Source organism: Diprion similis, chromosome 6 (genome assembly GCF_021155765.1).
Source record: "Diprion similis isolate iyDipSimi1 chromosome 6, iyDipSimi1.1, whole genome shotgun sequence".
NCBI lineage: Eukaryota > Metazoa > Arthropoda > Insecta > Hymenoptera > Diprionidae > Diprion > Diprion similis.
The window spans coordinates 23,965,338-23,987,817 of NC_060110.1; the positions used below are offsets into that span (position 1 = coordinate 23,965,338).

Below are 22,480 nucleotides of genomic sequence, written 5' to 3' on the forward strand. Positions count from 1 at the left end.
GGTTTTAGCCAATCGGTAGTCGCCTGCGCGCTCAGCACGCCCACACTCCCCGGCCGAGGGCTCCCACTGATGTTTTTATTTATTACATCTGTGACTGGGGAAGGGAAATACTCCCAACTGGACTGCCAGCGAGCGGCTGCTACTTTGAGAACGAGCGACGCGTTCCTGCGTACGGGTCCCGTCGACGTTTCCGAAAGACCCGCGTTTCCGCGTTGCACGTTATACCTTATACAGTTTAAACTCCAGTCCGCCTACCGTCCGAGTGTGTTGCAGTGACGGTATCAGAGTTTGCTCGTCTACCTGAACCGCGTTCGTTCGGTCCATTATCGCAACCCGGTTGGAATCTCGCGGAGGTATAATCGCGACCAGTCGTATAGTAGAACAGTGTGATCGCGAATCGCCGCGTAATTTTATCTCTCTCTCTTTTTCTCTCTCCTTCTTTTTCTCTCTCTTTCTATCTTTCCGCGATCCTGTAACGCGCGTCATGTGCACGGAACATAGTTAGATAGTGAACAAACTATTCGAAATATTACCGTTAGTTATATACCGTACAAACATTAAGCGCTGATGTGACGAGTGGAATCGTGTGATATATATATATATATATATATATAATACATCGAGTGACAGTGACATTTTCCGGAATAAACAGTGAGCAACGACGATATAATCAGTCCAGCGGTAATAATAATTCAAGTAAACGTAGTGAAAGAGGCCAGTGACGATAATCCGGCGTTATAACGACGGTGCGCAATTTTAACCGTACAAATGTTGCGATTATAGTCGAGTGGAGTTCCCGATCCCGAGATCGGGCCGAAACCCTAAAGCCATCAGCCGAGACGATGCAACAACACTGATCGCGTCGACTGGGATGATCTGAGCGATCGAGGCACAGGTAGATCATACATGAGACCAATAATAATTCGCGATTAGGCGGTTAGTCAGTGATAATAGTCTCGAGGATCGCGTATCGGTGCAGGGGCCTCCGCGTTTACTGGATAGAGCGACCCTGCCGAGTGTGTGACACAACCCATGGACCACGGAGCGATGGACAGTTCCTCCGAACACAGCAGCCGCGCCAGCCCAGTCACCGGTAGCCCAAAGCACCCAGCGCACAGTCCCTCGAACCAAAATCAGTCCCAACACCACACCTCGCAGCACCAACAGCCGCCCCAGCCGTTGCACCAGCAGTCCCACCCCCGGGACCAGATCCGCGAACAACAACAGCAGCAACAACAGCAACAACAGCAGCAGCACAGGGGTGTCGCAACACCGGGGTCACCTACGCGGGGTTCGCCACCTCAGGGACTGCCGCTGAGCCCGCCGCCGTTGTCGGCCGGAGGGGGACCGGGAGCACCTCCGGGAATGGTCCCGAGGATGCCGGGCCTGCCGCCGCCGGGTCTTGGCTTGCTGGGCCAGCTCGGTGGAATGCTGGGCGGCCACCACGGGTCGCCGCTCGAATTGATGGCCGCGCACCACGCGGTTCTGCCCCCCAGGTCGTACAACAGCCCGCCGCCGATAAGCTCGAGTGACCCCACCGCGAACGAGTGCAAGCTCGTCGATTATCGCGGGCAGAAAGTAGCCGCGTTCATTATCGGAGGCGACACGATGCTCTGCCTGCCTCAGGCCTTCGAGCTGTTCCTGAAACACCTCGTCGGCGGGCTTCACACCGTCTACACAAAGCTCAAGAGGCTCGACATCGTACCTCTGGTCTGCAACGTCGAACAAGTCAGGATCCTCAGGGGATTGGGCGCCATTCAACCGGGTGTCAATCGGTGCAAGCTACTCAGCTGCAAGGACTTCGACGTGCTGTACAGGGACTGCACCACCGCCAGGTAAGAGACACCTTATCGTTAAAACGCGGGTTCCGTCACTTGCCGGAGGATGTGTCTGATGTACCTGATATATTGAAGGAACCATAGTTGGGAGGGAAAATTGTGTAAAACGATTTGTGCAAGGAATATATTCGGGACTGAGATTACCTCCAATGTAGGTAATATATATTCGGTATAATCACGGGCGCGGATCGGCAATCGCACCAATAAAAATCATTCGCGAATGCGTAATTGTTTACAACCGGTTCTTATCTGCGAAGACTGCGACGCGTGCAGTTATTGCGAACGGAAGCCAATCGATCCTCGCATATATTAATGCAGATATGCCGTGTGCTACCGCATGTGTCGCCTCTGGGCAGCAGTTAATCTTACGGAGAAAACTTGCGCCCTTTTCATCCTTATTTGCAAGGGGCACGAGTTTTGCGCGATTTGTTATCCGCCTCTTATTTATAGCTACCAAGTCTCGACACCTGCGATAGTCGCCTTGTAACATCATCAAGCCGCGGTCAACCCTCGAGCACTTTGGCTTTCTTTCGCTAGAACAGGGGACGCAGACTCCCTTTTTTATATACGTATACTATATATATGAATATATATAAGGGTATAATCTGGAAGCGAGAGGCACTCGAATAATGATCAAAAAATCCGAGTCAGTGAAACTCGAGACGAGCGAGTGCTCTCGCTTCGATTCAGGGATCCAGCTCTCAAGTGTTTGAGGATCCGGATGATTCCTCGCGGTGACGCATCGTTGCTTCGAATTAGACGAGTGTTTGTACGAACCCTACAGCGGGAATGATCGTCGTTTAATCTACAAGTGCGGCTTACCCGGATAATTGAGAACGAAACCATTCGGCACGCTCCGGACTCAGCTACACCTAATTGTCAGTCATGAAATTTGAACCGATAGTACAAAACCACCGAATGGTCACCGAAACTCACTATATACTTGCTTTTACACAGCTCCACCATCAACCAATGCGATGTTGTATAAACGGTACATTGACATTATCGTTCGGACCAATTATTTTTGCAGAATGTAGCAAAGCCATCGAACGTTTCGTAGGCCTAGATACTTTGTGCAGTTAAATTTTCGTACGATGCGAGTGCAGGGATGTCGAGGATGCAGCCACGTGCCAAAGTTGTAGGCTTGTACCGATTTCTCGTACTGTCGCCGCAGACCTGCCAACAGGTGTCTCTTTCACTGGGAGTTTCTCTCAATGAATTCCCCCCCTCGGTTGTACTACAAGCCGACAGCCACCCGCGCGGCAGACGGCAGACGAAACGTAATGGTAAACGGAACCGCGACGGGGGATCTCTCATTGCCAGGATATGTATTGTCTCTTAGCTGTCGGTCGCTCGTTCATTCTTATACCTACAAGATCGAGTGTCAGTTCCTGCTTGCATTCAGGACGAAGAGTGCGAATCGCGGTTGTAGAAATTTGATATCATAGGTAGATCGAATCCTCCGAGAATATGTTGCGTATAATTATGTCGAAACCGTGGATATATATGTATAGTGGAATATTCCGCCGCCTGCGTTGATGCAAGGCTTCTCATTCCGTTCGAATTACACTGCATTTCCTCCTAACTCGGCCCGACAGTTTCTCGAACAATAAACTTTTCTCACTTTCACCGCGTATTAAACACGACTTATTATACAGTGTATAATATATGAGCAAACGTTTGCACGTTTATCATTGTTTCTGCCACTTGAATTCAACATTGTTCGTTCACCTCGATGCACAAGAATTAGCGTTGTTATGCTTACCTGCATTCCAACCGAGATTCGTTTGCAACGAGCAAGGTGGATTTGTATAATGCGAAACTTCTTCCTTCGCCTTCTCCGGGACAAAATATTTGCAGTTAGCGGTGCGCAGTGGCACTCGCAACGGAAACGGATTCCAGCATGGGTTAGAGAGGGAAAGAAACATGTATATACATATATACGTTTGAAGAGAGAGAGAAAGAGAGAGGGAAGGCAACCGTAGGGACAGGGATCCGAATAATCCAAGTGGAAGTCACAGTGCAGAGCACCGCGTGCCGTCGGCCCGTGCGGTCCTCTTAAAACACTTCCGGATTTCTTTGCCGGAAGTCAATTCTCGACGAAATTGCACCTTCCGCTTTTGTTTAGTGCGTCGTTTTTTATACCAGAGCTTTTTCTGACAATTTATACATGTTAGGTAAATGCCAGCTCACGATATCACGTTTAATTTATATAGTGAATTGAGAAGACTGTATTCGTTGATGTTGCTGAATTATGGGAATAATTTTTAATAAACTGTCACAGAAACGTTGATACTGCCATCGCAAAGGTAAAATCCGTGACCGGCTTCGCTGGACTTTGCTTGCGGGAATTAAATAAGTGGCAACAGCCAACAGCCGTATAAAAGCCGCAAGAAAAATTCCTTGAATTCTCGTGGTTATACTGTGGCTTTCTCCCACTCTGTATAAAGCAAACTTGACTCGTGGTTCGACGCGCTCTGCTGCACAATCCGTAGAATCGTGTCACTTGAACTAAACTGCCGACTTGGTGAGCGAACATTATATATATATACCTTATATTATTATAGTTCACGTCCGCGGTTTTTAGGCTCGACATTGAAGTGGTTGAATATGTTCCGTACCTGCACACTTGCCGCGAGTATACCTCACAATAATTTTCATGAAGATGGGTTAAAAAAATTGTCTATCGGAAGGATAAATTTTGGGTCGAAAAATTGTTGGTTCAAGTAAGGTCGAAGAATCGCGCGCGGAAGTTGAAAGTATGTACTGACCTGAGTGTTACACCCTGAAACGGGCACCAAAAGATGGTATCGTGGGTTGGAATATATACCTAATTGCATCTATAGGCGAGTTAATAATCGTAAGCAGTAATGCGGCTCCTTTGTATGCAAGACGTAGACCGTACGGTTAACGAGAGGCGTCAATTATATTAATTAATTTGCCTAACCAAGTCAAATGAACAATATATCAGCTCTTTGCGTGGTCTCTAATTGGTCTATCCATGGAAAATTTTTTCTACAGTATGCACGTTATATTTGCATGCGCCCATGTATAGAAAATGTATTTTTTCAACTCACAGGTAGATATTATAATACATGGCAGCGAGCATGCGCTTGTGCGGTACATTTGCATTAGTATCCCTCTGCGGGTGAAGGTATCCTAACAATCTAACTTATCTAACGTATTTCCATCCTCCGCGTTCGACGAACCGAGCTGCCTCTGTCCTCGGAATTAAAAACGCAGAATATAGCCGGGTGTACCTACCTTAACGAAAGGCTGGAGAGGATGCACCAGCTATGCTCTCTCGTCTACGAGAGGCGTGGGAGTGTACGGCCCTGGCCTGTAATTCCACGCGCTATTAGCTATTTAATTATAAAATTGTGCATAGATTAATTGGCTCTCGTAACAGCAGTTATATTAACAACGCGGATCGGGCTAGGGTAGGTACTAATTTTTATTTCGCATACTAATATGGAGAGACGATGAGTTACATAGGTTTTCAAAGATTCAAACTATAAGGGTGAATCAACGCGGCCTTCCTCAGCTCCTCGTCGATGTTGTATAATTGTAGCTTTGATATCGGAGCCATGGAAGTTAAAGCCCCCTGTGCGAGACGTAACCTCGGTTTGTTTTCATTACCCGGATATTAAACGGCGTGCGGCGCAGAATTTTCTCCCAGATATAGGTATAACATATACATATATATACATATAATATATATAACAGATAGCTGGATAGGATGGATATACACGCTTTTTATTTTTCTTTCTTCCTTTGTCTCGCCTCGTACTATATATACTAGATGTGCAATTGTATCGGTTTATGTTATACTATATATATATACGTGCACGGCATGCAGCTGCCCCTAACTTTTTGTTGGGCCCTCGGGGATCCGATCGGGAGGAGCCGAGGTGCCCTTGGTGTTGGTACCGAGGTACATTGTGTATATATCCATACACTGCACTGCCAAGGGTCTATCAAGCCGCGTTGGTTTTTCCCCATTGTTATAGTTATGCTTTTGATATTGATACTCACGTGGGTTATGGGGATACGCGCGCATCAGACATCCAAGGTAGATATATCCCAGTCCGTCTGTATGTACGACATCATCGATGATCGATACTTTCCAGTGTCCATTCAATCCTCGTCCGACGGTCTGATTAAGCTGGATTAAAAACGGGACTCGATCCCCGCGTCTTCTGAATCTGGTCGTCAAATTCGTCGTTACATTATGTTCCCACGAGAATAAATGCAGAGATTCTTTCCTGCAGTCCTCTAGTTCTCCACGCTGCTATCTACCACCGCCTCTTTCGTCTCACCGAAATCTCCCGCGGCGTAATTCTCTGTAATTAATAATCCGCAATAAGTATAACAATAAAGTAGGGAGTTTGTAATCCGGCCACCGCCTCGCCGGTTCTTAATTCTAGATAATTAATACAAAGACAAACACGAAGGATTAAACAAGCGCCGAGTCTGTCTTCCCTGTCTTCTCGAAACAGTATATATATCTATCGGAGGCGCCGGAGTCGAGAATTAAAACTCTCCATCAGGTTCGAAGTTGTTTCTGCGGGTCGCGTTATCGCCAATTTCAAACAATTCGCCACCTCCGACGAATATCGGATAATTCATAACACTATAAGGAACCTCCAGAGCCATATCACGCGTCGGACAAATCCATTGAACAATCACGTTACGTGCAGTAGCCGAGGAAGGACCAAGTGGCGGTTATAACAAGGATTCCCTCGAGGAGAGCGAGGCGTGGATGGACGGATGCAAGTCACTGACGATGAGGGAACGAGATACATATCCAGATTGAATGGGCCCCGCAGTCTGATCCTTTCGTCGAACGTACGTTATTATGAGAGTTAGTTATTGTGTCGAGAGGAAGGCGCCAGGCTCCTGTGCTGTGAAACTGAAAACAGATTTAGCCACACAATGAAAAGTAACAAACGAAAAGACGCCATGCAGCTATAGGCCATGCCATGCGGTAGCAATGCTTGGAAAGAAAGAAGGAACGGTATGTAGGTACAAGAACAAGCGGGGGTGGAAATCTCGTTCGGGCTTCTCCCTGGGGTCCTTGGGTCTTTTAGCTTGCAGAATGAGCCGGTCCTCCCCTGCAGTGATCCTCGTGCATCGATTGTTCCGTCGGAGCCACTGACCCACATAAACGAACGCGTGAAAACAGCTGACCGCCGAGTTCCTCCTCCTCCCCCCCCTTTGCCCTTCTTGACCCCTCCTCTTGTCGTCGCTCTTCTTCCTCGCCCATCGACCGAGGGTCGAATCTCCCCGTGTCCGGCGATAGAGTTTTCGCAACCCTCGCCCTTCGTCGATCCACCGAATTAGACTCCAATAAACGCCTGTATCTGCAGCCTGCATGCAGTTTGAGTCCTTCGATTGGACGTATCTTGTCGGATCTAGCGCCTACTTGGCAGGCCAAACAAGGAATGGAAAATCCTCGGACTTTGGTCTATGGAGGGTGTAGAGGTGAGGTGAAGACCTCGTATGGGTTTTAAACTTAAAAAGTGTCGCCAATCTGATTGGCGCTCAGCAATTAGGGTTCAATGTGATTGTCGTTTTATGGAGCTTTTGCTCCAGCAACGCCATCTTAATATCCCTCTACTTTACGGACACTTTCTAGTCACAGAGATAGTCCTCCTTACCTCTACCCTCCAGACTTCACATACCAACTTCAGTCACAGGGTACCGGAGTTATGGAAGCGTCTTGGTGTCAAGGCTTGGCGTCATTTCGTTACATCGCGATCGACTCCAACGCCGACATGTTCGAGGGCCGTGACGCGGTTCGTGTAGGTACGTGGTGTAGTTACATAGGTAGGTACACAGGCTCGAGAGGAAAACGAAACGGACAAACCCCTCACAGCTAGAGCAGTTTACAGAGTTCGCGTGCCTCGGCACTTTGTTCGCACGGAGTTGGCGCTAAGTCGTGCGTCAATCAAGACGAACACTTAACACTCTTACTCTCCCCCTCTGGTCAAAAGTAACGATCACCAGGCACCAACACGCCCGCCGTTCACTAGCGCACGCGCACGCTATGACTGACGATGAGCACGGCCAACGAGCCGGTTGACGTGCGTACTTATTGGCACCCGTGTACTCTCGGCACCTTGTATATCCCTATCCTATGTCAGTAGTACCTATGACTGCATGATATTCCCTGAATTATGCAACCATGAAGCGAACCAGGGTTGCCTGCTTTCGATTGTCCGGTCCGGACGTTTACCCAAAGCGGTACGTTATCCTTCGTCCTGTCGTAGGTGTAATACTCTGACCGAAACAGTCATCCCTTGATGTAACCTCGTACGTTGTTAGAAGTGCGCGTGTTACCGTTGCGTGAGACATGCCAAGCTGTACGCACTCGACGCACACGACGCACTCGACTTGTTACTTTCTGTATACGACGGAGGGAAGCATTTTGTTCGACGCTATACCTTGTCGTCGTGTAGATCTGCCATGCTTGGGAATCATCGACCCGATTCTCATCACTCTGCTACTTGACCAGGACCCAACAAAGTAATCCAATATAGTAGCATCGAGTCCGTAACCGGTAAAAAACCTTATAGCAGATATGATGATGAAGCTGAATCGTCTGTCATCATCTGAAGAAATTTGAATCAGTTGATCAAATGTGAGGATACTGTCAGCGATTGACGGGTCTGATGATCGGCAGGATTGGGGTGAGACACGGGGCCAAGTGGCGAGAGCTGCCTGAGGTAGCTATATAAAAGTGGGCTGGGGTGCCGGCGATGTAATCTGACGATATTACCTGTATTATGATAATGTTAACGTTTACGTATCGATTGTGTCGGCCATCTTGACATATGGTACATGTAACGCTGCCCCGCCGCGCTGCTGTGACGTAATCTATCCAATCGGGAACGGACGACATAAGGGAAGTACTCGCCCCAACCGGTTGAAAGGGATCTCTATACAAATGCACCTACACCCATAAGTAGCCAAGCATAACATTGGAAATGTGCTTCGTCAACGTTTCGGTGACACGTTCGCGTCATCCGTATATAGATGATTCGGATTCTTTTCTCAAACTCGCGAGTGTTAGGAAAGGGTGTAAATCAGAGCATATCAAGTTTTCGTGGTCTTGTTGGGTATCCGAAAGACCGGATGATTTCTCTCGAGAGTCAAAACGATCGTCAACATCGGGCCAAGTTTTCTGTGAATGCCGGTGGCGCCGTACCTACTACCGACGCTTTTTGTCAGTTGAGAATTTATCTACCATTAAATTACGATTTAATTTCCGATACCGTCTGCCTCCTCGGTCCTCCTTGCGTGACTGCCGGTCAAAGCGTTTCAAATCGCATTACCTTCTCTTCGGAGGTCCCGCGCACCTCGCCTCGGGCTTTCTTCGCCAACGTTCACCTAGGTTCGCGACTAGTCGGTGACCCAGGTCGTCTAGGCCACGCCGAAGTGTGGGCACTTTAAGAAATTCATCGTGCTTTCACAGCGACGCTGTAAGTCGAGGGAAGGTGGCGTGTAGTTCGAACTGCGTCGTACGATCAGTCGCAGAGAGGAAATGTCTGTTGGTAATCCCATTCGATCAACCTTGGGCTACTCAAATCGGTCTTCCATCACTCCTTATATACACGGTCAGTCACTTCGCCGTGCAGGCGGTGTATTTTTCCAAGTCCTATAGCCCCATGGTGGGTAGCCCGGAACGAATCGACAAAGAAAGAGTCGCTAGAGACAATCCGTGGAGCAGAACGAATATGTAAATAATACAGATCGATTGACTCAGCGTTCCGTCTCCCTCACCCTCTTCGTATATTTTTTTACTCCATTTTCCTTTTTTCTCACTTCCATCACACTCTTCGTTATAGCTGCAGCTTTCTGGTCGAGTGATGTAGCCTACCTAGCAAAAACCGGCAATTTATTTGGGCAACGTCGCGAGCGGAAATCGGATCTCATTGTACCCGCCACACTGCGTGTACAACCGATCGCGCGAGGAGTTTACCCGACTGAACGAGATTTTCGTCGGGGTTCGCGTTTTTGGTCGACCGTAGAATATACCGCCGGTAAAAAGCACTGGGTCCTCGTCGTCACGTGGTCTAAAACTCCTAATACATTCTCCGCCTTCCTCATGCATATTAAAATCCACACCACACATCCATGGGTCATAGTTGTATGCCTACGAATACGTCGGTGACCACGTCGACGGGTGTCCGAAGCATTTCGTTCGACATGGTAGAAGCCTGGTCAAGCTATCAGCTGCCCGACTTTGCCTTCTTGCGGGAATTGTACGTAATTCACTGGGATTCGTGATCATTGAGTGACAACATGTCGCGTGCGATTTATGGGTCGCGTTGTATTATATAGTTCTGCACTTTTGCAAATCGGATTCGTCCAAATAAATGTTTTAGATGACAACTTGATTGGCTGAAGATCCAGTCGAATCTAGCAGTTTTTGGAACGATCAGCTGATCGGTGCGAATTCATAATCAATCATTTATGCTGCAGATCGCTTCGATGGTCTTTGAACGAAAGCAGCATATCAGTGTAAACATAAATTATGTATATATATATATATATATATATATACCCTGGGCAACTCACGGTATACCAATTACCTGATATACCTATATAGTATAGCAACGAATTCCGGCGTGCAGCGACATGGCGAATGAAGGAAAGAATCACGAAATCCTTACATTATCGACGCCACCGATCCGGCGCTCGCATGCTGCGGCTTTCCATGCCCCCATTACGCAGAGAGGCCCGAAATTCCGCGTCGAGATCGACTCACTTCGAACACAATGGCGGAATGAAGGTAGTTGTTTCTCATTACAAACTGTACGGTTTCACGAAAGGTCCGGACTATACATATACACAAGCAAGCGTGATCGAAGAGCGGGTAAAAAGTAATGTCATCAGCACAGGTGCCTCTGATCAAACCGCGCTTGAACAGTTCTGACCATCGAACCAGCTTCGAAGTAGATACGTACCTAGTTATTCCTCGAAACGACAACGTGACTCGATTCGATCGTTGGTTTAGAACAACTTGTATATATATAATTCAAACCATTTTTGTAACTGCGAAAATTATCGTCAAATCGCAACAAGCGCATGCTTAATTTACGATGAAATTATCCAGCAATGCCAATCGGAAAGCAGTATTACCAACGGATACTGACCATATGCGCAATCTTATATGAGTTACAGTGCATCTCGAAGTTGCACACTTAGCTATTGTTAAGGTAATAAACTCGAGCTATCTTACGAAGTGTATATATATAATTGTATACAGAGAGTTCGAGACTGAAATTTGTAGTTTATAACGTTGACTGTTGAGACGGTTGTGGTACTATTACGCATACAAACTTTGAAATGTCTTTGAACACGTATGTATGCACGTAGAAGGAGAATTGCAGGACGTTTTTTCTGCACTTGAAAACATACATACGTGCAACGCGATGTTCAACGAGATAAATATCCAACGAGTTGTACAGCGGGTACGTATTATAACGATGTAACACGCGTAAAGCAGCACATGCGCAGGCACAAGAGCGTAAGTTGGTCTATCCCATATCCATTGCGGTGAGATGTCGACACGTAACAATAAAAGTACGGTGATCATGGACAGCCCTGAAAGGTGGTCCCTTTGTATAATGCGAGCAATCAAGATAATGGTGAACGATATGTAATTATATCATTGTTTCAAATTACCCACCAGCCTGAGACACGGCTGTTTCGGAGGGCTGTTCAGGGCACTCTTCGCTTGCCCTCTCTACCTGTGCAACCATGCGCTATAAATACACACATACATACATGCACGTATACTATACGAAGAGCCAGGATCTCGAGGCAAGCGGAGGTGTTATTAGGGCCTGACATTGATACATCCAACCGTAGCCACAGTGGCGTAGGCAGTTCTCGACGCCGCTTTCTTACGGACACAGAAATTCGCCTGGCTGCGTCGTCCATTCGAACCCCGGCTCGGACCGAGTTCTAAACTCGTTTCACAGCCGAGACAACTTCGGAACGTACACGCGAGACCTTCGCCTCCTCACCAGGGCCACCTTCGATCATCGAATCCCCCGATTGTTTTCACCCCATCAGTCGCGCAATCGTTCCGCGATACTGCAGGAATCTGCAGTCTTTTTCGTTAGTCTGAACGCCCACTTGTGCAGTATATGTATATCTATACTTCGTTGCGAAACATTGATCAGCTGTGTACTTGATAGTGTATATATTGATACGCGAAAGATATCTATGGCACAGAAAAAAAGGACTTCGAAAAGCACCGAGTTGAGATAATTAAGGTCATCAATCGCGTTTGATATTTCGAAGGAGCAAATTGGGTCCGTCTGATTCTCAGGTTTCTTATTCTCAGCTTGTATGGTAATCTCGTTGTTTTTTTTTTTTTTAGTAAAAGTAGAAAAGGGAGTGAACTGCAGGGGTTGAAACGAAAGACACGAATGTTGGGAACGTTCTAGTCCAAGACCCTGCTTCATTTTCCGCGAGTAACTGACCCATTTGAACGAAAACAACCGGTTCCTTAGTGGCCCCATGAAAAGGGGAACTGTTCCGAGTATCGACGAATGACATTCGAACCCTTTCGAGGTGCACCTGCGGCGTCTTAGCGAGGCTTTGGAAGCGAGAAAATAAGCGCCAGGAGCAGCGCACGCTGGTGCTCGATGATGGTTGCAGACTGCTGTTGTAATAAAGTCGCAGGTCAGAAGAGTATAGAAGAGTTCAATGCGTCGAACCGACGATCGGGCAAGATCGTTGACCGTGCAATGCGCGTCATGCAGCCTGTGTAGGTACGTACATCACGATGTGCGATGCAGCAGCATCAGCAGCAGCAGCAGCAGGGAGAAGATGCTGGAAGGCCCCTCGAGCGAACAAGGAGCTCGCTCCCGTAATGCTCCCGCCTGGTTGCACGGTGCTCGACGACGAGGAGGACCAAGTGTTGGTAAACCACGGGCCCGTGGGGCGTTTATACCTACCTAGTGGTGCTGAGCAGGGTTGCTTCACGGGGGAATCGCAGCCGGTCCGATCTTCGGAGATATCGGAAATCGAAATGGAAAACAAACACGGGGCCTTGATAATTGATAGAATGAATTAAACCGTTTGTCTTGCTGGAGATATTGGAGGGTGGGTGAAAATTAAAACGTTGATTTATGCACGATTGGGCGTTGCTCTATCCCCATGCATGGGTTGTTGTGGATATAGACGAGGGAGAGAATCGTGTTTTCTAAAATCCTCTTCTTTTTTCTTTCTTTCTTTCGGGCGGGGGTGGAGGGTTCGCCGTGTTCTTTTTCTTTTCCCTTTGTTTTCAAGGTCTCTTTCGATTTATCCATCGCTGATGAATCAGGTGCGGCTTTCGACTGAGAGTTGAGATTACTTTGGTGGGCGGGTCTCTTTCTGTCAGAGCCTCCGCTGCTGCTGCTGCTGCTGCTGCTGTTGTTGCTGCTGCTTCTGCTGTTAGTGGTGCTGCTGGCTCGCCGAGGAGAAGAGATACGTGGCGCTTGATCTGCCACAGTGTATAACATCGGCCTCCTGTTGCAGGTATAACTCCTCTCTGACCAGAGCTTCTTCTTCTTCTTCGTCGTGTAGTTTCTTTCTTCTATACTCGCTCGCACTGCTCGGGCTCAGGTAGAAATATTTACGTTTAATCTTCATTTTAGTCTCGTCTACGTCAGCGGCCAAAAGCCCTCTCCTTGTCTCACTGCGGGCTTGATTTAAATTGGAAATATAGTATATGTATATGCAGACTCATGCGCCTCCGCGTGAACACACCACCAACAGTCATTATACTCTCGCCTATACCGCAGGTATCACTGAATGTATTCTAATTATTACCGTTTACACCGGAACGAATCCCTACTCGCAAAATCGTTTCATTTTATTTTTTGCCCGTCTTCATACTTGATAAATTTATTCATTTTTTCTCGGTTTACATGCACTGTGCGCACTACCTATATCAGTTGCTTAAAATTTATCCTTGCAGACAATAATTGTTCACAGCGAGCTCATTTTCCCTCCACCGCTGCTCCTGGTTTCTTGGCATATATTCTGTGCTTAGGGTGAAATCGCAAGTATAATTAGTACACAGGATTACACGTAGGTATACCGGTTGCAGTGCGATATATTTATACCTTTGCATCAGTGAGGCGGAACTGATATGCGAAATCATCCGAGCTGCTGCGGCTGCATTACGACTTGAGTTCAGCATAAGTGCGGGAGTTTTTCCCTGGCTGCCGCATGTCTTAGGTGCATCATCGGTAGGTAGAATATAAGATCGGCGGCGCGTCTTACTCGGAGTGCATCGTCGAGGCAGGAGCTATTTTGTTCACCGTGTTAGCTGAGAAAACAGGCGTGCTCGAACCAACATGGCGGGCGCCTGGCGTCAAACCCGCGAGTATATTGTATATGCATGCGGAGAACCCGAAGCGTTCTTCTCTCCTGCCAGCCAGACTAGCTGCCAAGGGAGGCAGACACCCGATGCTAGTTATAGACGAAGAGAGAGAGAGAGAGAGGGAGAGTATTGGAGGAGGACACTCGGCCGACTGCCTGGCATAACATAACCTCGTTATTTATTAGTAATTGTAAAAATGATGCGCCTAAACCAATATCATTAGCGGCTGCAGGCTCGCGAGGGGCCGAAGTGCGTGTCATCTGTAAAAACACTGCCTTTAATTGGCGGGATATTTATTGTAATTTTAAACACGTGAGTCGAGAGACGCCCGCCGCCGGCTCGAGAACCTCCGCCTCTCTAATATCCATACCCCTTTTTCTTCTTCTCACCATCATTCTCATACGTGCAATGCGCTGCCCTTTCTAGCTCTCTATTTCCATCTTTTTATATGCTTTCTTGCGATACCTCCTCATATTTTGTCAAAATATTTCAATCACATTCCTGCATCTTGTTGTTCGATATTCATTGGAATCGTACGACGGTTTGGGAAAATTTTTCTAATAGAAAATATAAGAGGAAAATCGCGGTAGCTCAAAAGCGTCGATCATTAGTTTCGCCGCGTTTCGTGTTGACGATGATTTTCACATTCTTTATTGCGATGCAGGGTTTCTTTTCATCAGAGCAGCTCGTAGGTATAGGCAGGTAGGCACGCGGAGGTTAAAATTTTGCGCTATATTAATGGGTTTGTTTGCCCGTTTGCTTGGGCTGTTCGTTTCGAGTCGTTAGCAGGAAAGCCGGCAGCTTCGTCCGCGGTCGAAAACGACGCTTAAACCTGCACTGCGGTTTGTATAATAATAAGTATAAATATACGTGATTCGAGCATCTTCATCGAGGATGAAAATGAACCCGGCCTCGATTTTCTGTTATACTAGCTGTTCGGAAAATTAGCTGATCAAAGATTTGAGAGTATATATTTATATATTTATATATATATATATATATATATATATATATATATATATATATACGTATACACCTACAGAGATGCGGTCGTTTCAACTTTCAACGCACGAATGACTCGGCTTAGGGTCCCAAACGAGGTTCACGAGCAACCTGCAAGGCCCGAAGATCAGGCCCATGAAACAAGGCCAGAAGGCCCTCCGGCCTAATCCCAGAAAAATCAAAAACAAAAGCCGCCCGAAGCGGCAGCGAGGGACGATTTGTTCGCTCTGCGGGAGGCCCGACTTAACGAAAATAAGCCAACTTCTCACATAATTCACCGGGGAGTGAGTGGCGAAGAGGAGAAAAGCTGAATACAAATAGAAATCATTAATAGTTTTGTTTCAACGGCTAGCTCACGCGCATCTTCCACAACTAAACCATCAGGCATTCGGTCTATACGCACTGTAGGAATGCAATCCAATTATACATTCGAGTTTCGAGTAAGTAACGTTAACGTCACGTACGAAACATCAGGAAGACCTTCGTTATTTTGCAATTTTAGAACGACTTTCAAGGAGTTGGATTTTTGAACAATAGTTTACTAAATTACACGGACAATTCTAATAGTGCGAAGTGAAGTTTTTTCCTCAACACGAATTGCGTTACAGTATAACGTTACTAACTTGAGTCATATAATTATATGCATTGGAATAGACTGCATGTTACCGATATTCCGCAATTTCACCGATTATTTTCATCGTTCTTAAATTTTACCACAAAAAAAAAAAAAAATCAACAAATTTGACACGGTTTTCCTCTCAAACTCCGTTAAAACTTATAACTGTGCAAAACTTTTTCAACACTTCCGAGAGCCTTTACATTTTTTGTTTTCCTTCTTTAACTTGTATAGATAAACAGTCCAAAAACTGTTCGGAGGATTGCAATTTTTGTTCATCACTTCCACGCGCAATATTTCGGTTTCTACCTCGTGGAGGTTACACATACCTACTATGTAATAAGCATGGGGTCTAGATCATGGGGTGAGAAGCTCAACTATCCACAGTAAAAATTTTTCCCAGAGCAGCAGCAGCTCGATCGTATCAATCAATGACACGTACATTTCGTACAATAGTCCTCCGATTCCCTCTCTCTCTCTCTCTGTCTGTCCGTCTCTTCCAGTTTCCTCAGTAGGTATCTCCCTCTCCTTTCCTCTGTTATTTTTTTTATCACCGTCACCAGTATGACTATTGTCAGCGCAGGACGATCACTGCAGTGGTGCCCTTTTTATCCTCTCCTGTGCATGTTTCTTCACGCATCCTTCTACTGCACCAGCGTCATCATCAGTCACTCGGTAGTCGGTATATACACATGTAAAAACGTATATACCTACATACATACATAAATATTAAATTCGCTAAAAAACCGACCGCTTCGAGTAGGGCTAAAGTTGCAACGTCAGCCTGGTAAACAAAAACGTCGCAGCTGACCGGGTGAGCCAATCGCTCGACGACGCGGGCCCTACGCTTCACTTTCATCGGCTCATACGCCGATCATCACGCGTGCTCGGAACTCCTCACACCCTGAAAGTAATGCGACTCCTAGAGCACAACGTTGTGTGAAATTGTCCTCGGTATCGTCACGCTTGTAGGTATGTCATGTTATTACACCAGCATGGCAGCTTGCAGGTCAGCTGAACGTCGATATTATAAGGATTACTCCAACAAATCAAACCGAGCCTCATGTCCAGCGTCGATACTGCGCAGGTCGCCAATTGCAGAACGCGCAGCGCCAATTCGCTTTGCTGTGATTGGCTCGGGGTCAGCTGGGTTCAACGTCGCGTTATTGGCTGTCGCGCAATCGCCGATTTCGATCGCAACGTGCCATCTGGCTAGCGTGTCACGTGTGAGAGGAGAAAAGTGGTGAAAGAGGAGAGGAGAGGAGAGGAGAGGAGAGGAGGCGGTGTGTTGAGAGACGAGGAGATCGAACATGAATGACCGAGGCACGGTAACACGAGTGCGTCAACCGGGATTGAGGGGCCCTTATTAAATACATCTTCTTCGCGTGTGATTTGAAAATATGTATATCAGTAAGCCGCTTCAAACCTACATGCGAATAAAGATCCCTTAAGGGTGGTTCATTTTTCAACTTTTATTTTTAGGGTAACACTTGAAAAGTTTGTGACGATTAGTGAAAAAAAAAATTGGGAAGTAGGAAAATGTATTTTTTATTTATTTTTACGTCTACACTTTACTGACTATATTTTCCTACTTGCTCTAGGTTCTACGACACTTTTTTTTCAGTAGAAAAAAGTGAAACAACGAATCACCCTAATATACTAATACGCTCTAATTTTGAAGTTGGTGATTAATATATCGGCTGGAATATTTGTGAAAAAGCTAGACGGAATATCGATTTGGAATCTTGAGTTTTTTTCAAGCATGACCTCGTGCATAATACAAGTGTCACGTTTGAAAAAAATTGTATACAATATATGTAACATATAATGTACACATAATGATGATGGTGGTTTGGTGTCTAGTTAAATTGGTTACGTGCAGTCTTTTTCAATTTATAGAGGGTAAATTTGTATCCTATACCTATTTGTAAAATTCCAAACCTGCTGATCGGTACAAGGAAAATTTTTCTATTATTTTTTTCAGATGTCTCACAATGAAAGCGACAGACAGGTATGTCTACAGAGAAATCTCTGCGAGTGTGTCTCTAGAGAGACCTTTAAGAATGGTCGTCGTCTATAGCTACCCTATAGCGCTCGGTAATCGGTACCGTCACCCACACCTATAATGCTATATCGATATTATCCGATATTCAAATTTTTCGCCCATCTTCACACCTAACTTCTATCACATCTTCTCCTCTTCGGCTTTCTTAGGTACGTGTTTGCACAAATTATTTTTAAATCCATTATGTATCCTCTAGATTTCTATATTGATACCTATATAATATAATATCTCTTTCTTTCTCTCATTCTATTCCAATTTCTCTCTTTATACATAAATATACATATCTCTTTCATTTGTGCTGCACAAAATCTTTCTTTCTCTCTCTCTCTCTCTCTCTCTCTCTCTCTCTCTCTCTCTCTCTCTTCTGTCTGCCCGTTGTCATTGAACATATCCGTAGCTGCCTATGATTATAATGTCTCGCCTGCATCCCATAATATATACGTTACATTACATATATTAATGTATAAACGCACTAATCGTTTATAGTTTATAGATTTTTTTATAAAATATACTACTAATCGCACCGCGTAGTACAATTTTGTGTTATAAGTTTGGCTGTATAATATCCTATATATATATATATCACATGGTGTACCTATTGCATTAACCACCTCGAATTATTATAATTTCATGCACTTACTTACAAATTCCGCAGTATTGTTGTACGCGCTCGTTAACGTAGAAAACGTATTAATATATCACGTATATCGTATCTATATAGGTATAACAATACATATAGATAGATAAGCGAGACGTAAATGCGTAGTTGCTTATACACTTACATATATGTATATTGTATATATACCTTCAATTCTTATGATATTCGGGCAATGGCTATAGCGTCTCCGCTATGGCTATAAATAAATATATATGTATATATATTATATATATATACCAACACGTAGCGCATAAAATAGGTGTAAACTGAGGTTACGCGTCTCGTTTTCCCCCTTTTCCCCCGATCAACCGAATGTCGCCTGAAGCCGGTTGGGCCCCTCAAAAGAAAAAATTGATAAAAAAGAAAAAACAGAAAACACACCCCATCCATTCCGCAACCCCGTGTGCATGCTGCACAGGGCACACTGCAGCAGCAATATGGCGGTAGTCCGTAATATATGCCACGGTCATTGGCGCGTGCACATATACCTGTGTACGTATATGTATACATCTATATATACATATATTTATACATATATATATATACCAGCCATGCGCTCGAACGGGGCTAATTATATGTCGGCCATTTTGTTTTCGTATATGCATACATATATTCACACACACTCTGACACGAACATGAGAAAGAAACATAATTCGTGCACGATGCACACGCGGAGACTCGGATATCTGTATATATGGTAAAGAAAAAAAGTATCATCGGTTATATTATGTTATCCCCCCTCCCCCTGCCTAGCATGCGAGAATTATCGCTGGAAACACCGGATTTTGAATACGACACGAAGGGTTTATCAAAAAACGTCTATTAAAGAAAAAAAATGTCCCGCTCGATTAGTGTAATTAGAGGCCGTCGCAGTTCGAATTTGATCTATGGTAGTATACGCTGTTCCTACGCCGGTTGATCTGCATCTCGTGCCTGTCTGGATCCGCCTAAATCCGTGGATCAGCCCCGGCATGCATGGGTATTATTATAGCTGGATATGTGCATCTGTACCTAACGTCGGTAGTCCGTTTCGCGCGATTACCTCTTTCGCCCGTTTCTCGTTTCTCGTTCCTCGTTTCTCGTTCCCCTCTAGTTCGCTCTTCCGAAACGTGGTTGGCGTGTTTCCTCGTACGTATAAACGCGCGGACAGCAGCGACGAGGCGGCCACAGTTCGTGACGGGATACCCATACCTGTAAACCTCTGCACAAAACTACCTCTCCGGACAATACTTACAAACGAAAGAAATGGTGAGGTGCAGAAAAAATGCGCGAAAAAAGAGAAACAGAAGAACAGAGAGAAAGAGAGAGAGAGAGGGTTAAAAAAATAACCACGAAAGAAAGAGAATTAGATTAAACCACGCCTCTAAATCTGTTTCATAGGTAAGTGTAACGCTTGTTCCGTCCGTCTGGCCCTCCCCTCAGTTTCAGCCCCAAACGGGGTTCACCCACCTTCCCCCACGGCCTCTGTGTATAAGGTAATCCCCCTCCTATCCCCTCCCCTCTTCCTCCCCCCTTTCCGATCTTTATCTCTTTTTCTCTTTTTCGCACACAGCTCCATCTTTGACGCGCGAACATAACCTCTCTCGTTGATACGAGCACGTGGTGCTCTCGAGATCGAATGAAAGCTGGGAATCCCGAATTTTGCAGTGCAGCAGTAGATACGTCGTTCTGTATACTACAGCATTTACTGTTGTATAACTTATAATAAATACAAATCATCCGTCGTTACTATACACGATTACACAGACAATAGACAACATGTTGTATGTAGTCAGGCGGGAGGATCGATTTACCCCTGATATGAGATCTGACGTTGAATTATACACCCTGTGCAACGATCATTCGAGGCGATTCGCATTGTGTGACAAACTTTAGAGTATAGGTTACATGTAACTACATTTGCTTCTCAGGGGTGTACCTACAAACGTTGAAAAAACGTATTACTTGAGTGGCGCGTTATGTCGTTCTCATGCTTTGTACTACATCGTCATGCGTGGTTATATTCTGTTCGGCACGTACGACGCGACACGCCTCGAGGAGCTATAAGGGTATCAGTAGCTCGAAACTCGCGTAGCGACGCTCTTCAGGCCCGATGTAGGTACCGATGTGGGTATTATATTAAGGTAACTTCTACCTATAACCTATACCTTATACCGTAAGAGTGCGGGATGAGAGACTCTCGAAAAGAATCCGGACCGGACGGCACGGCTGGTTGCTCTCGCTTAATTCTAAAGAAGCGTTTGATTAACAATGCCATACCGCTTCTACAAATCGTCTTTGTTGCGGTTGCAGTAGTAATTAGATCGAGTGCTCTGGAGAACGGGGAGCCGACGAGTCGATCGCTTCCTACCGTTAACATAACCTAACCTATACTCTAACCCCCCCCCCCCCCCCCCCCCCCCCCTTTGGCAATTGTTTTTGTCATCGTACGAACGACGTACGGTGTCAGCTGCCAGCCAACTTGTCTCCAATTTCAGATCTCTTTCGTATACGACGCATTTTGTAGCGCAGTAGACAACTGTTGCTAATAATTCTTCCATTATTGCAAAAAAGAAAAAAAAAAAGACATGCAGTTTTAGGTAATTTATAGAAAAAATGCGTCAATATAACTACAAACTTTTACAAAAAGATTTGGACAAAAAGAGTTCGTATAATATTCTGCAAAATAAATTGAATTTGGAGAAGAGAAATTGAAGGTCGAATGATAAGGTCGAAAAAATAATAAGATCAGTGAAAAAGATAAATCATCGTGTGGGTGGAACGTTAGTTGAAACAAGGCTAAAGTAATCGGAGTTGTTCAGAACGCACGTTATTTATTCATTGAAACAGAGTTATCGCAATGTTTTAAAAACTGCTTACCACTCTATCAATTTTACGTTTTGTTGCGCGGATGCAGTATGAGAATTACGTGACGCATGAAAGCAGGCGTTTTTAACGTGCAAACTTTCAAATTCTCTCGAAGCATGAGAGCTTTGACAACAATATACACGCGCAAAAATATCTGTCGTGAATTTTTTCGTGCGATCTTTAATCGGTTTTCTTTTTTTCAAATCTTAAAAGTATGCTATAAGTTGACGACATCCGGTGTGTCTGAACAATTGATCATTGAACGAACTGCACATTCAACAGAATTGATCATCCGAAATTTGATCAACTGAAATTGTAGATCTTCCGATCACGCAGCTTAACACACTTCATCTATATCTGATTCTGAGAGATGTGAAAAGCCAGAATGCTTAATAGTCCGAGTGAGCTTTGGAATCGTTTTCGTTTTAAGGCATCCTCGGAATCTTTTTCGCCCAGGCGATATCCCCCGGCTGGATTGAATGCGCCTTGACCACCTGCGTTATCCTGTTTTACACGATCAACTGTATCCTACGCGCCAAACTAACCTCGGACAATGTCTAGCCCGTGTGCAGTCTGTACGTATAACCTACGTCTGCTCAATTTTTGTACACAGATATAGATATGGCGGGTATTTTTAGAACTCCGGAACCACGTGTGAAGGTAGGTAGGTATAAGGTACACAGAGTTTATATTCCCACACAGAGACTAGGAGGCACGAAGAATATGAGAGAGAGAGAGAGACGAGACTAAGATATAACCGACATGTGGTTCACGTTCAGGAGCTCGAAATTAAAGAGGCTGGACGATTACGAGAGAGCAACGAGCTGAAAAAACTTACACGAAAGAATTAGAAACCATAATATATCGTACTAGTCACGTTTTTTGTCCTCAGAACTAAGGATAACAAATTTCGAATACTGTATACTACAATATAACCGCATGTTTGCAGGTTTATTTTATTTCATTTTATTTATTATTCGTTTGTTCATGCATGTAAGTGATCGTGAGAGGGAAGATCAGTCGTTGGAATGCTTATCACACGGATAGATGAGTCGATTTATATACC

The 22,480-nt window shown here is 45.3% G+C and overlaps 1 protein-coding gene across 3 annotated transcripts in view; it reads left to right on the plus strand.

Moving 5' to 3' along the window:
• The first annotated feature begins 888 nt into the window (after nucleotides 1–888).
• Nucleotides 889–22,480, plus strand: part of LOC124406651 (dachshund homolog 2) — a 175,834-nt gene continuing 154,242 nt past the window's right edge. For all 3 annotated transcript variants that reach the window (XM_046882138.1, XM_046882139.1, XM_046882140.1), the window contains exon 1: nucleotides 889–1,835. In XM_046882138.1, the coding sequence (XP_046738094.1) occupies nucleotides 1,033–1,835 (803 nt within the window). In that variant the 5' untranslated portion in view covers nucleotides 889–1,032. The remainder of the gene's footprint in view (nucleotides 1,836–22,480) is intronic.